The sequence below is a fragment of the Sciurus vulgaris genome, assembly GCF_902686455.1.
Source record: "Sciurus vulgaris genome assembly, chromosome: X".
NCBI lineage: Eukaryota > Metazoa > Chordata > Mammalia > Rodentia > Sciuridae > Sciurus > Sciurus vulgaris.
Genome location: NC_136471.1, coordinates 73292221 through 73308349, shown reverse-complemented (window position 1 = coordinate 73308349; position 16129 = coordinate 73292221). Strand labels below are relative to the sequence as shown.

Sequence of the window (16129 nt, the reverse complement as noted above, 5' to 3'; positions counted from 1 at the left end):
ATTTGTCTTTACTTTAGGACTCAAAGCATTAACAAAATTTACTAAAACAGCTTTAAATGGCATACAGCAAGCATTAAGTTTGTTAAATACTGAAATGTTCTATAAAAATGTACAATAACAAAATAGTCTTTTTCAGCCACATAACCCTTGATATTATCACTGCCTCTTAAAGGGGTAGTTGTGCTATTGTTCAAGCAGAATATTGTGTCTCTGTACCTGGTAAATTATCAAATACCACCCATTTAATCATATGAAGAAATAAACTGTTACCTTAAGTGATTCTTACACCTAGTTGAGGAGACAAATTAAAAATACAAAATTCAAGTATAGGTTTATTACCACCTTATCTCATAGTGTAATACATTTGATACAAAAATTAGCTATGCTACTATATGCCAATAGTGGTTTATCTGAAATAGAAATCAAGAAAGCAGTAACATTCACAGTAACTACAAAAATACCTAGAAATAAATCTATTAAAATAGGTGAAAGAGCTCTACAAGGAAATGTATTGGTGAAAGAAATTAAGGATGAAAGGGCACAAAAATAGTAGGAAGACATCTCATGTTCATTAATTGGAAGAATCAACATTGTTTATATTTACATACTACCCATTTGTGATCTAAAGATTCCCTATCAAAATACCATTCTTCCCTGAACTAGAATAATCCTAGAATATGTATGGAAAATAAATTTATAAAACATCACATTGTACCTCATTACTATGTATAGTCTTTGTTCTTTTATATATAATTTAAAAATAAAAAAATATGGAGACAAAATCATTGGTTTGGATCAGGTTTTAGCTGGTTAAAATCCTTAGTAAAGATGCTATTATTGTGACTTGCTGTTATTTGTGTGTGTGTCTTGGAGTATTGGGGTTTGAACCTAGACTCATTTAACCATTGAGCTACATCCTCAGCCCTTTTTAAATTTTTAAATTTTGAGATGGGGTCTCAGTAAATTGCCGAGGCTGATCTTCAATTTGTAATCTTCCTGCCTCAGTCTCCTAAGGCACAGAGATTATAGTCATGCATCACCACATCTGGCTCTTGGTATTCTTTTTATTATCTGTACTTTTTGTGATACTGGTGATTGGACCCAGTGCCTTGCTCATGCTAGGTAAGTGCTTTACCATTGAGCTACATCCCCATTCCTATTGCTTTATTTTCTATAACATCCTTACATGTTGTGTAACTAATTTTTGAACCATTGCTCTTACTGAAATAATGGTCTTACAGTGACTGGAGGAAACCATTCATTCTTACTGGGCACATAATGTTGAAAAATATTAAGATATTGCCTCAGCCTTAATTCCTGACCATTTTCTTGTTTCTCAAATGTGGCCTTAATCTCTCTATCTACAGTCACCTCTTTTCCTCTTCCATGTGACATGACTTCCCGGGAATGAACCTTCTAAGGTCTGAAGGACCAGACCTATAAAAATGAACACATGATCCAAAGATTGATCATCAGTGCTTCCTGTCAAAGACTTCATGATCAAAACAGGGAAAATGTGAAAATCAAAGGAAAATTACAGTGAAATAAACATTGAAAGAGCTTCTCAAAATGGAGATAGGAGCCATTATGAAAACCATATAGAAGCTTCCTCCAATGTGAACTTTGGTTACCCACACACTCTGACTACAGACTTCTGGAAAGGTCTAAGTGATTGGAAAATTAAATCGTACCCAGAGGCTCAAGGTATATATCAAGAGGTTACTGGACTTTTGTCTAATGGATATTTCTAATCTGTTTGTACATTCTCTTTTTTTCAATCTTCTATTTGTCACATAACTCATGTTCCTGTTCTTATTCAAAATATAAGCTCCCACTTTTCCTTCTTTCTTTGGAACACTGATTCAGAAATGTCTGAATCCATGTCTCCTAAATTGCAGTTCATAAGATCCCAAATAATGTTCTTTTATTTGAAAATCTAGAGATAATTTATTTTATATTCATATAGTATTACAGGTGTAACATAGAGAAATCAAAAGAAGTCTTGCTGGCAGTTTTCCTATGATAACATCAAGTGTGAGGAAGCCTAGCCAGATATGTACTTAGGGTTAAAGTCTGGACATTTTTCTCAATGATAAGAGCTCTCCTTGAAAGTATAGAACACTTTTAATAGGAATAGGCAATATTAACTGGCATAATCAATAAAAAGTTTATATTATGGTGGGGCTGCAAATTAGTGCAGCCACTCTGGAAAGCAGTGTGGAGATTCCTTAGAAAACTTGGAATGGATCCACCATTTGACCCAGCTATCCCACTCCTTTGCCTATACCCAAAGGACTTAAAATCAGCATACTACAGAGATACAGCCACATCAATGTTCATAGCTGCTCAATTCACAATAGCCAGATTGTGGAACCAACCTAAATGTCCTTCAATTGATGAATGGATAAAGAAACTGTGGTATATATATACAATGGAATATTACTCATATGGCATTTGCAGGCAAATGAATGAAATTGGAGAATATCATGCTAAATGAGATAAGACAATCTCAAAAATCCAAAAGACGAATGATCTTGCTGATAAGCGAATGATGACACATAATGGGGGGTGGGAGGTGGGCAAGAATGGAGGAAGGAGGGACTGTATAGAGGAAAAGAGGGGTGGGGGGGAAGGAAAAAATAACAGAATGAATCAAACATCATTACCCTATGTAAATGTATGATTATGCAAATGGTATGCTGTTACTCCATGTACAAACAGAAACAACATGTATCCCATTTGTTTACAATAAAAATAAATTTTAAAAAAGTTTATATTAATGATGTGGGTACATATTTTTTGAAAAAATAAAAATATAGGTAAATGAAAACTGAAATCATTTAAATTGCTTGGAATATCATTACCCCAAAAAAGAAATGACTATACTTCCAGATGATTTCCAAGAAAATATACATATTAATGAAATGGTAATACTATGTAGATGATTACATATGCTGTATTTTGAGCCACCAGGCCCACCACCTGCCATCTCCAGTGCCAAGGCCCATACCCCAGCCCACACCCGCTGTCTCCAGTGCCCACACCCCAGCCTGATGTCTAGCACCTGCACTGCTGCTGACCATCTATCATCACATGGGATTGCTTCTGCCCACTAGCACGGATTATTCCTTACCTGGAGGCCAACATTCATAGTGGGACTGCACCCTTCTTGGGACACTGCAGTATCAAGTTCCTCTCAGGCATCAGGCTACTGAAGACAAGGAGGTTTGAATAGTACTGTATAGTTTTATTGTAGAATTTTTTATTAGTAGTATTATTATAATTATTCCTATTATACCTATTATTCCTACTTTTTTCTTTTATTAATATTTTTCTCACTTTATTTTCCTCTTATCTATCTGTTTCCTTGGAGACTCTCTCTTTTCTCATGCTAACAATCTATTTCTTTTAATTCTGCTTTCTCTATTCCTATGACATAATATTCTATAGACTCACTTCTTATCTCATTAATGTTATATCCTACACCCCTCACCATCCTCTTTGTCTACCAATATAAATTGTGGTCCTTATTGCAAATCTATTGGTTATACTCTAGATAATATTTGAACTCACCATCTCTGTTTATTAAGGCAATAGGGTCTATTTGGGTTAAGGATGCATATTGTTTGTATGGTGTGCTGATAATATTGATCTCTCACTTCAAGGTGAGGTATTGGAAACCTGCAGGGACATTATAAGTCTATAGGGGGGAAACTGCAGTACCTTGGATTCATGCTGCTAGAGGAGAAGATACATGAACAACATGAGAAAACAAGGGAAGAAAGTGTCCCAAACAAACCTAGATGCTACGTCAATAAAATCCAATGACAGCATGGTAGAAGAAATGTCAGAAAGGGAGTTCAGAATGTACATAATTAAAATGATCTGAGAAGCAAATGATGAGATAAGAGAGCAAATGCAGGCAATGAATGATCGTACCAATAAACAGTCAAAAGAGCAAATGCAGGAATGCAAAAGAGCATTTCAATAAAGAGATAGAGATTCTGAAAAAAAAAACAGACAAAAATCCTTGAAGTGAAGGAAACAATAAACCAAATTAAAAACTCATTAGAAAGCATAACCAACAGGCTAGATCACTTGAAAGACAGAACCTCAGACATTGAAGACAAAATATTTACTCTTCAAAACAAAGTTGACCAAACAGAGAAGATGGTAAGTAATCACAAACAGATCCTCCAAGAGTTATGGGATATCATGAAAAGACCAAATTTAAGAATTATTGGTATTGAGGAAGGCACATACAAACCAAAGAAATGAATAATCTATTCAATATATGCTGTGTTTTTATTTGTTTTACCTCTTATTTAGGCCCACAACTGCCTAGAATTGGATTAATATAAATTTCAGCTTGTGATACACTCCATACATGAACCTCTTTTATTTACTTTTAATAATATAATAAATCCAAAATTAAAGCTTGTACCTTAATAACCCATATAACTGTATAATTCTTTCCAACCCCACCTCTATCTTCCTCACATGAAGCAGTTATCATCCTAATACTCTTTATCATTTCCTTGATTTACTTTTTCATTGTTTTATTGTAGCCACATATATTCCTAAAATCACAGATATTTATTTCAGTTGTTTTTAACTGTATAAAATATTTTTAAACTTAATGTTTTTCAGCTTAACATCATAGTTCTATGTTATTCATATTATGACACGTTGCTGTAAGTTTGTTTTAATTGTTGTGTAATATTGAATTATATGACTACCACAACTTATTCATCTACACTCCAATTGACAGGAATTTGAATTGTTTCCAGGTATTTTTTTTATTTCAGTACTACTATGACCACTTTTGTATAGGAGATTTTGTACATGTATAGACATTTCTCTCAGGTATGTATCTAAAAGAACTGTAGATTATTGGTCACACACATAGTTTAAGTGCTACATATACAAAATATATGAACAATATATAAGAAATCTTGTGGATGTACATCCTTTTAAATCATTTGTATTGTCAGATTTAAAGTTTTGCTAGTAAAATTGGTATACAATTGTATCTAATTTTGGGCTTGATTTCCATTTCCCCAATTACTAATGACATTGAATGCCTTTTTAAATGTTTATTAGTGCCAGGCATGGTGGTGTACATCTGTAATTCCAGCAGCTCAGGAGGCTGAGGGAGGAGGAACTTGAGTTCAAAGCCAACTTCAGCATCTTAGTGAGGTCCCAAACAACTCAGCAATACCATGTCTCTAAACAAAATATTAAAAAAGGCTGGGGATGTGGTTCAGTGGTTAAGCACCCCTGAGTTTGGTCCCTGGTACCAAAAAATAAAGTTTGTTGGCTTTACAGGTTATTCTTGTATGAAATACTTATGTATAACTTATACTCATTTTTCTGTTGGGTTGTTAATTCTCTTAATAATAATAATAATTTTGGGGGGATCTTGGGGATTGAGTTCAGTGGTACTTGATCACTGTCCCACATCCCTAGACCTATTTTGTATTTTTTTTTTAATTTAGAGACAGAGTCTTAGTGAGTTTCTTAGCACCTCACCATTGCTGAGGCTGGGTGAGTAATATTCCATTGTATATATATATACACCACATTTTCTTTATCCATTCTTTTATTGAAGGGCATCTAGGTTGGTCCCACAGTTTAGCTATTGTAAATTGATCTGCTATAAACATTGATGTGACTCACAAGGATATTTCTAAGAAATATTTAGAGGAGAAAAAAAGTAAAGAAGGAAAATGGTATCATTTGTATACATTTGAAATGTGGGGTGAGGAGGTAGAATGTATACCAGTAGACCCACATAAGCTAAGTATTTTTCTAGAGAAGTGGTTACTTTGGGGGCAGGGCCTAGATGGGGGAAGGCAGATTCATAACAAATTTTGTGCTTTCCTGAAGTCTTGGGAGGTTATAATCATGTTTTCTTTTGGGAGGGATCGGTGCTGGAGATTGTACTAGGCAGGGGCCTCTGCCATGCTAGGCATGCACACTGCCACTGAGCCACACCCTCAACCCTCACTTTGTTTTAAAGGTATTTTTCACAAAGTTGATCCTCAAATAGCATAATGTAATATGAAATCCTAAACAGCAGAGATTTCCTTTCCTTCTGGTCTTGACCAATATGAATGATAGAAAGTTTGCATTAATTTTCCTTCACGTCCAAACCTCTGGGATTGCAGTTCTGTTCCATGGATTTTCTGACTGTCATATTTAGGTTCCAAGAAGTGTCTGCTACGTTGTGAGAAATGTTGCTGACTGGCATATTATTTTCGCCTCAAGACTAAAGTTATGAGTAGCAATTAGAGTTCATCTTGCTTTGCTGAATTCAGCAGACACATTTGGATATTCTTAATTGCATTATCTTGTTTACTGAACTCAAGGGCAAAGTCACTGATATTTGTAAAATGGAAAAAGGGATGATGGAGAAAAGGAGGATGAAAGAAGGAGTTTACCATGAGGATTAAAGCATCTTTTAATTATAACAAGTTCTTATGAAATGATAACAGTGCAATTGATCATAGTGATATGAAGAGAAATGAAAGAGAAAAAATACTAATAAAAACTCTAGACTTGCCCTCCATTCCTTCCGTTTTGAATTTTTGTTGTACCATTTTACATATTTCTATATTGTTTATCTCTCAACATATTAATGTAGTTTTATTTTTTTGTTTTCATTCTTCATACTAAAGTTATGGATGTTTTATGTACCTTGTATATAATATTAGAGCATTCTGAATTTATCTGTATAATTCCTCTGACTAGAGAGTTTTATGACTTCTAATATTTTCTTCTTACTAGCTCCTCTTCCTTTTGAAGATACCCTTTAACATTTCTTGTAGGACAGGTCTGGTGGTGATAAATTTTCTCAGTCTTTATCTGGGAATGTCTTTAGCTTTCCTTTCTTTCTAGAGCATAGCTTGGCTGGGTGGGTATGACAGGTTTTTTTTTTTTTTTTTTCTTTCAGTACTGTGAAAATCATATACCACTCTTTCCTGGTCTGTAAGATTTCTTCTGAGAAGTCTGATTTCAGGTAAATTGAAATGTTCTTATTTGTTATTGGTTTTTCTCTTGCTGTCTCAAGAATCTTATATTTTTTTTTCACCTTTGGAGCCTGATTATGTCTTGGGGTAGAATTGTTTGAACTGGTTCTAACTTGTGACCTTGTATGGACATTTTTATCTTTCTCTGTTTGGAAAGTTTTCTGTTATCTCTTTGAATATGCTTTCTACCCCTTTGTCATTCTCAAATTTCTTTTTAACCTTAACAATTAAAAAAATCACTCTTTTAATGACATCCCAAATTTCCTAATGCTTTCTTCATTTATCTTCATTCCTTTTTCTCTTCTGCATGTGTATTTTCAAATAGCCTAACTTCAGGCTCCCTAATTCTCTCTTCTGTTTGATCTATGCTTCTACTGATATCTTCTATCACATTTTAAATTTCACCTAGTGTACTTTTCAATGCAAGAATTTGATTTTTAAAACTACTTCTATCTCTATGTTGAATTTTCCTGTCAGACTACTAAATCATTTCTTTTTTTTGAAGTTCCTTGAGTTTCCTTAAAACAACTATTTTTAATTCTTTGAGAATTTTCAGATATCAGTTGCTAAATTGTCAATTTCTAGAACATTACTTTATTCATTAAGTAAAGTCATGATTTGTGGGAGGCCTCTCTGCCATGTCTTGCATGATAAGAATAGGGTTAACTGCTGGAGGAGGATGTTGGCTGGTTTTCCAATCTATTACCCAAAAACTTATCTATTCAATGAACACACAAGAGCCAATACTCTTTTTAAATGAGAGGGGTGTGACGGGTCTGGCTATACCAGCTCTGGCCTCTGACAACGACGACTTGGAGTAGCTCAACTCTCTTTTATTTATAGACATACAGGTAAAGGGAGGAAAGACCAGGAGGAGCTTCTTCTGTGATGGACAGGATAGGATAGAGTTAGGGGAGCCATTCTCTCAGGAAAACTAGATAGGGAACTGACTGATTCTGCTAGATAAGGATGGCTTCCCACAATGATTCCCTTTAAGTTTTTGATGAGTGTTGGTATATGTATCACCTGTATGCTGAAGGATTAGGCACTTTCCCCAATTTTCATAATCTAGTTTTATTTGTACTTATCCTTCCAGAAATACTAAGCAGTTTTATTTTCTCTGAGCCTGTGAAAATTTTCACTATTTCAGTACTAGAGGGTATACCAAGTCTAGGATTGTCCCAAATGTCCCAAATGTTCAGAATGAATTGGAGCAGTATCTACAAAGGGTAATCCATTATCACAAATTTCTACCTGAGGCTGGAATTGATGCCACATCCATAGTCAGAAGCCTAAGGTCAGGTTGTGCAGGATTCTACCTGGCTCTGAACCTCACTGAGAGTTAGTGGGGGGACTAGCCCCACTGTCCTACTCAATGACTTGGTATCCACCTCTCTTCCCCCAAGATGAGAATTACTCTCTCCATGCTGTGCTACCTGTGATTAGGGGCAGCAGGGGAATGGGATGGGCAGTCCCATGGCCTCTAATGGTGCAATGTTAGATCACCCTTGGAGCCCATATCCTGCAAAGATCATTGCAGCATATAGGTAGAACAAAGGCCCACACTGCTAACTTTTGTTGAAGTGGACTTGCTACCCAATACTACAACAACATACCGCAGGCTGGGTTATAAGATCAACTGACAGACCCCATGGGTTTCCAACTGACACTGAGTTATGTTCATAGTTTCTATTCATATGTACTTGCCTGAGGTCCATCCGGTTTTGACCAGCCTTATATTAAGTTGCAAGAGACACTCCTGTGCTCACTTTCTTGCTCTGCTCCCTTGAATTTGGAGTCTTAGTCCTTCCTGTCTTCCAGAGGTTAGGGTTGGCTTGATGGAGGCAGTCTCTTGCTGCTCAGGCTGACACTAAGCTGGATCACACCAGAATCTCATAGCCTTAGAGACTGGAACAAATCTTGGTAGTGTGTCCTAGGCCCATCTGTGGCTGGTTGAATTACCAGAGTACAGGCTCCTGTCTAGTGCTGGGACTGATCCAAAGGCTCTGTGACTACTGTCCTGGAGATAGGTGCCTTTGGGCTCTAATTAGTGCTAGGTCCCATTACAGCAGGCCTCACACAAAAGCAAAGTCTTGTGCTTTCATGTCATACTCCTTAGCAGGTATAGTCTACTCATTGCTCTGCTGCCCAAAGTTGGGAGAGGGGTAATGGAAGTAGTTCTTTGGTCTCCTGGCAAAGGAGGGTCTAATGTGCAGCCTGCCACTGGATTTTATGGTGGTACTGAGTTCTAAATCAAAGGTCTGGACTTAATTCCCTCTCCCTCTTCCAAGTGGGAGGTGTCCCTCTTTTTTGCTACTTGGGATATGGGGAGAAGTGACACTGGCAACTCTATCCTTCCTGCCTTCATCATTGCTTCTTTTCTGATCATTATGCTAATACCAGGCACCATGGTTTCTCACCTGGATTTTTAGCTTTTGTGAAAATGGATTATTGAATGAATAGTTGTTCAAATTGGTATGTCTTTGGGGAGGTGATTGTAGGAGCATCTTACTCAGCTGCCATCTTGCTCCCAATACCTTAATTAAAAATGTTTATCTCAATGTTTCATTTTGAATAATTTATGTTGCTACAGTTTGGGACTCAATAATCTTTTTTCAGTTTTATTTTTAAATTTTTGAATAATATATAATAATCAAAGTCAGGCATTGCAGGATTCTACCCGACTCTGAGCCTCACCATGGAGGGAACAACGTCTCTTGCCTAGGCAATGACTTGTTGCCCACCTCCCTTCCTCCAAGTTTGTGAAGCATCACTCGGTGATATTTCAACACATGTATACAGCATGCATTGACAAAATCATCTCCTTGTCATTTCTTTATGAATGGAGCCTTTTGAGCTCCTCTCTTCTAGTTCTTCAAGCAATATGTAATAGATTATTATAAGCTATAGTCATAACACTATGCTATGGAACACTAGAACTTATTCCTTCTATTTGTGTTTTGGTACCAATTATTCAACCCCTCATTATATTCCCTCCTTCCAACCCTTACAACCTGTGGTAATCACAATTCTACATTCTGATTGGCTTTTTAACTCCCACATATGAAAGAAAATATGCAGTATCTTTCCATGTTTGTCTTATTTCGTTTAAAATAATATCCTTCAGTCCCATCATCTACTTTGCTGAAAATGACAGAATTTTATGCTTCTTTATGGCTGAATAATATTCAGTTGTGTATCCAAACCATATTTTCTTTATTTATTCCTCCTTCAGTGGGCACCTAAGTTGACTCATTATCTTGGCTATTGTGAACAGTGCTGTAATAAGGTTTAATAATAATTTCTTTTGCAATGTCCAATTTATCAAAAGGTCTAAAAACCAGTCTGGAAGTCATTGAGTGGAATGAAGAGGGAATAGGGTATACTGAACTTGTATAGTAGATTAAATAGATATGGACTATTTGGTTAATTGGAAACAGAGTACTACCTGACATGTGATGGCAGTCACAGTCCTTGTTGGGAAGGAAGCCTGAACCAATGCCTGTCAAAATTTACCAGTACTTTTATCATATTACTTATTCTATACTACCACTTCTCAGTTCTCAGTGAAAGAAAATGTCATATAACAAAATTATTAGTGCAAATGAAAGTTGGATGTTTTCAACTTGAAGTTCTGATTTTCAGTTTTAAAATAAAAAGAAAAAGCTCTGAAATAGGAAATAATATTTAAATATTTCAATAAGGGTAAAAAATAGCTTCTTGCAAGATTGCCAAAATAGCTCCAGAAGGATGAATCATGAGAATGGAGAAGTGATGTTTCATTTTTAACTAGACATGAATGTTAATCCATATATTTTGAGAAAAAATATTTTTTTTTTTGCAGTGCTGAGGATCGAACCCAGGGCCTTGTGCTTACAAGGCAAGCACTCTACTGACTGAGCTATCTCCCCAGCCTGAGAAAAAATATTTTTAATGTCATGTATTAAAATAATTTTAATGAGTTTTTATGTTCATAATGTTTAACAATTTTGATTAGAAGGTAACCAACACAGGATGTATTTTAAAAAATTTAGAAAGGTATTAAATGGCTCTTCATTTCTTAATTTCCATTTCCTATAGTTCCTACTATAGCAAAATGGTATATATTACGATTTCTGTAGTAACAAAGTAATTATCAGGACACAAAGATATATCTGAGTACATTATTTGAAAAAATTACCATAAGGAAGTTTGGTAGATACTTTTTATTATTTTATACGAATGTAAGTTGACATGTAGAATTGATTTTTCTCATTTTGTTCTACATAAAATTCCAAAATGCTGTTTTACTCTTATAACTCCACAAAGTTTGGAAAATATTCATTTGAAAAATTAAGGCAGGAAATAGCTTCCATAGAGATTCTAGATTTGTATAACAATGGAAATGCTTTTGTTTCTAAAATTATGAAATTTAAAATAGACCTATTCCCTAAGGAAAAAAATCTCTTCTAATGTCACAGTGGATTTCTTGAATATTAAGGCAGTTCTTTTACTATTATGTAAAAGTTGTAAAGAATTTCTACCAAATGGGTTTTACATTTAAGTAAGAGTTGAGCTATATCTAACAATTTCTACATCTGATGTAATTTGTTTTAGGACTTCCTAAAGTGGAGAAAATGCACAAGAATAGACTAGTTGATTAGGAAGTGTTGAATTGCAACAGCACACAGAATGGCAACAAGTGCAAATCCTATCACAAGGATTAGAACAAATGTATCATCGCTCATCTCTATTCTATGCTTTTCATCTTTTTCTTCACTAGGGTTGTTTCCTCCCTTTCCTCCACCACCTTTACCAGGCCCCTGCTGTTGCTTATGAGTTGAGAAAAGAGTGCTGGGACTATACGGTCCCCAGAGTTCTTGCATCCCTGCAGAACTTTGATATTGGCGTCCAGCACAAACCTTGAAGCGATAATGTGAATTTGTGAGAAAGTTGGAAAAGGAGAATGAAGTGTTCGGTCCTTTGTAAATCTAAAGGAAAAAGAGTTAAGATGAAAATCATTCACTTATCTATCTACCTATACATCTATATTTTTGACAATAGGAAAGATATGAATTTATTCATTTCATGAACATTTTCACAACAAAACTAAAATTTTACTCTATGTCTCTAATGTTTTGAGCATTCAGTATTATTTAGGGAGTTTTGTTCAAAGTAATAACTAACAAAAATTTATAATTGTTAAAGATTAACTGCATTAGTTTGGAACTGAGTCATTGATTGTAGTCAGTGGAATCAAGAAATACCAAATAATTCAATAGTAATTAGCTAATGAAATGACTAAGCTATTTGTCTAAAAATAATAAGTATTATGTACATAACCATTAGGGAGGATGGACTGGATAAGATTTACTTTTACTTTAAGCATCTTAAAAGAATATCATACTCCTTGACATAAGCTCAATCCTTAACATGATATAAAACCATAAAGACTAAATTTCCAAGAATTTACCAAGTCAGTTCCTTTTTCACTGATGAGCTGAAGATTGTAAACAATGGGATCTCCTTTTATTGGCTCCAAAGACTCCCATTTGATCTCACATATATTGCTATTCAGGTGATGTAATTTAGGTGCTAAAAAAATAAAATTTCAGTTTAGAGGGTTCTATTTTTTTCTAGATGATCTTAGATACATTGAAACTTGTTATACAATTCTATGACCATTAAAAGACAGCCCATATAAACTTAATTAAGAATATACAGTTACAGTTATTATTTTAACTATATCATCACTATTTCACTATACCATCAGGCATTTTAATCACTGTAATAAAATTTTTAAGAAATTAAAATTCTCAATTAATAATATATACTTTTTAGTTTTTCTAGTAATATCTTATTAAAACTTTTATTATTTTTATTTATTCCCTTCTAGTATAATCCCCTGCACTGTATTTCTATTGTACATTATACATTTGGAAGTAACTGTGGGCAGGCTATTTTATATTATTAATCTCCTTATTTTGGGGGGAAAATGGGGCTTAAGTATATTAGGGATATTATTCAGGAAGAGAGGTAGATATAACTGTGGTCTAAATCATGTTTAATTCCAATATGTTCCAGCTATAACACTTTACAATGAAGACAAATGATTTAATAATAGTGATCATACTCATATGCATGCATTGGAACAACTAAATTTCACAACTGGGAAGAAAAAATATCCTCAAATCCTAGGCTCTACAGACTGTAATTTAGAGTCATTGTTATGTATTACAGACAGCATTTTGTTTTACTGTTTGAATAAGGAGAGTAAATTTAGAGTTTTTGAAATAACCTAACGTTACAGAGCCTTATTTTTAGCTTTAGTAAGTATAATCGCACCTCTCAATTGATAATTCCTGTAATAAAGTATTTGAGAAAATAAAAGATTCAGCAAGGAATAGATATCATAACAAAGTAGACAGAGTACTGTTATGGGAATCAGGAGCCTATAACTCTAATCTTGGCTTTGCCACTGATGCTGGGGGCCTTTAGCTAACTTATTCACCATTTGGGGGACTTAGCTTTTTTTTTTTTTTTTGCGGTGCTGAGGATTGAACCCAGGGCCTTGTGCTTGCAAAGCAAGCACTATACCAACTGAGCTATATCTATATCCCCAGCCCTGAACTTAGCTTTTTTCTCTGAAAAGTGGTAGTGGTGGTAGAGTGATTGGCTGGATTAGATGATTTCTAATGTATTTAAAAATATGTATTTTTGGAGCCTCATTAAATTCTACATTGCCCTTTGAATCCATAATTAAGTACTAGTCTCTTTTGGTATTATATTATTGAATTTAAATAATCATTGCTGCTAAATTTTATATATGAGCTACTGGAACTCAAATTAAGGCAACTTTTAATGTCATGGCAAATAATACTTACCTTTAAGTGTGGGTGGTGGGGTTTTGTTTGTCGTGAAAGTATAGATGCCAGAGAGTGGTCCCTCACCAGCCTCATTACATGCCTGGATTTTAAATTTGTATTGAGTATATTCGCCCAATCTCTGCACTTTGTGAGTTTGACAAGGTCCATGGTAAATGACAGAGAATCTGGGTGGAAATGGAGATGAGGGAAGCGATATTATTAATCAACTATAACATGTACAAATAACTCTTTATACAACTAACTTAAAATGTTTTAAAAACCTCAATAAGGCCTAAGGAAATCAACTTAAAGCCAGAAAGGCAAAATGTAAAGGATAACAAACAGGTCATAAATATAATGGCAAGATTTCAGTTTTCTTTCTTTTTATACCTTCTATTCCCTGGTATTTAAAGTGTGCTAAATGAACAAGTGCTTTGGAAGAGGCAAAAGTTGCTGAACTATGAGAAAGAATTTTAAAAAGTTTATCTTCCATGGTAATGGGTTGCTTTTACATCTAATTAGTTCATTGGAACCACTTTGGATTATAGAATTAAGATATTAAAAATTTAAACCATTTTTATTACAATACATATATGGTAAAAATAGTTTACCTGCCAGAACGATCTCCCATTAACAAGTTATAGCTTAGAAGGTTGGAAAGTAGTCTTTTGTTCGAAGTGTTACCCCATTTCAGTTTGAGGCTCTGGTGTCCATAGACTACACAATCAAGATGTGGAGGCTCAGGTGGTAGTGGTTTGGTTTTGGTTCTTATTGATTGGCTAAAAGGGCTTAGTCCATAATGATTGATAGCTTGAATTCTGATTCTAGTGTTAAGAAGGAAAAAATTAAAATATTTTAACCTATATTTAGTAAAGTAAATAATTTTCTACATATATGCTAAATCCCTAGTAACCTTATAAAGGATACTGACCATGATATTATACTATCAGAGACACATTTTCAAATCAAAACTCTTGAATTATTGATGAGAAGGAGAAACTGGCTCTTAATAATGCCAAATTTTCCAATGCAGTATAATATTTTTCAAAAGAAATCTTAGATTAAATAAAATATAAAAATAGAGATCTGTTTAAAAGTCTCAAAAAATCTTTTCATTCACTCAAAGTAAGATATAAGTGACTTACTTATATGTGGTGTCAGGCTGTAGATGTTTTAGAAGACACTCTGTTACTCTACCAACATTCAAAATTTTTCTATCTCCATATTCAATGTTATATCCAGTGATAGGAGAGCCATGGCAATCTGGTTCCTCCCATTTAATAGCAAGGCAGGATGATGCCAATTTGGCAGGAACTTTGTTTTCAACTTCATGTAACATTTGCACTACTGCTGGCACAGTTGCTGGTGTGGTTACTATGCCAGTTCCTCCAAACATTCCAACTCCAACTATATTTACAGCCTGAAAATGTATATACTTTGTTAGAGAATCATTATTACTTTGTTTTGTGCATAAAACATGTTGTTACATAAGGAAATAAATTTCCATAAACTCAGATACTAACAACATGGTTCTAAGTTGCTAAAATATATAATGAAACATTTAAGTTGCGTAATTAAGAAGGCAAAGAGTATACATAAGGGAAGGTAAGTGAAGAGTGTTAATATGGACACCACAGAAAAAAAATGTGCTAAAATAGAACCCATCAACCACCACACCAAACTTTTTTTTCCTTTTGTTCCTGTTGTAGTTTCTATTTTTATTGGTGGTAGCTAGACATTCATATCCACTCAACAAATTTCATGGATTTTGTAAAATCTTTTTTATTTTGAGATCATTATAAATACACATATACCCTTTACCTACTGTCCTCCAAACATAATATTTGCATAACTATAGTACAGTATTAAACCAGGTATATTTTTAATTTTGTAAGAAACTGCCATACTCTTTTCTAGAGGGGCTGTAATTACCATTAGAAAAACACAAATGATCCAGTTTTTTATTCACTGACAGCTTTTGGTGTTATCACTGTCCCTTAGTGTAGCTGTTTTTTTTTGGGGGGGGTGATACCAGGGATTGAACCCAGGTGTGCTTAACTACTGAGCCAAATCCCCAGCTATATATATTTGTTTGTTTGTTTTATTTTTAGACAGGGTTTTGGCTAAGTTGCTTAAGTCCTCACTAAGTTGCTGAGGCTGGCTTTGAACTTGGAATCTTCCTGCTTCAGCCTCTAGAGCTGCTGAGATTATAGGTGTGTGCTACCATGTGCCCTGCTTAGTTTAGCCATTCTG

At 34.6% G+C, this 16129-nt stretch overlaps 1 protein-coding gene and 1 long non-coding RNA gene across 3 annotated transcripts in view; one reads left to right on the top strand and one right to left on the bottom strand.

Annotated features, from left to right (window-relative positions):
• Window positions 1-2423, top strand: part of LOC306650799 — a 39905-nt gene extending 37482 nt beyond the window's left edge. Inside the window, exon 3 of the long non-coding RNA XR_013761023.1 lies at window positions 1368-2423. This is a non-coding gene — a long non-coding RNA (uncharacterized lncRNA). The remainder of the gene's footprint in view (window positions 1-1367) is intronic.
• An 8605-nt stretch (window positions 2424-11028) lies between these two features.
• The window catches only part of LOC306650753 (fibronectin type III domain containing protein 3C1-like), a 36377-nt gene continuing 31276 nt past the window's right edge, over window positions 11029-16129 (bottom strand). For both annotated transcript variants that reach the window (XM_079123014.1, XM_079123013.1), the window contains exons 23-27: window positions 15022-15296; window positions 14488-14700; window positions 13895-14061; window positions 12484-12605; window positions 11029-12001 (exon numbers count right to left, since the gene is read on the bottom strand). In XM_079123014.1, the coding sequence (XP_078979140.1) occupies window positions 11663-12001; window positions 12484-12605; window positions 13895-14061; window positions 14488-14700; window positions 15022-15296 (1116 nt within the window). In that variant the 3' untranslated portion in view covers window positions 11029-11662. The remainder of the gene's footprint in view (window positions 12002-12483; window positions 12606-13894; window positions 14062-14487; window positions 14701-15021; window positions 15297-16129) is intronic.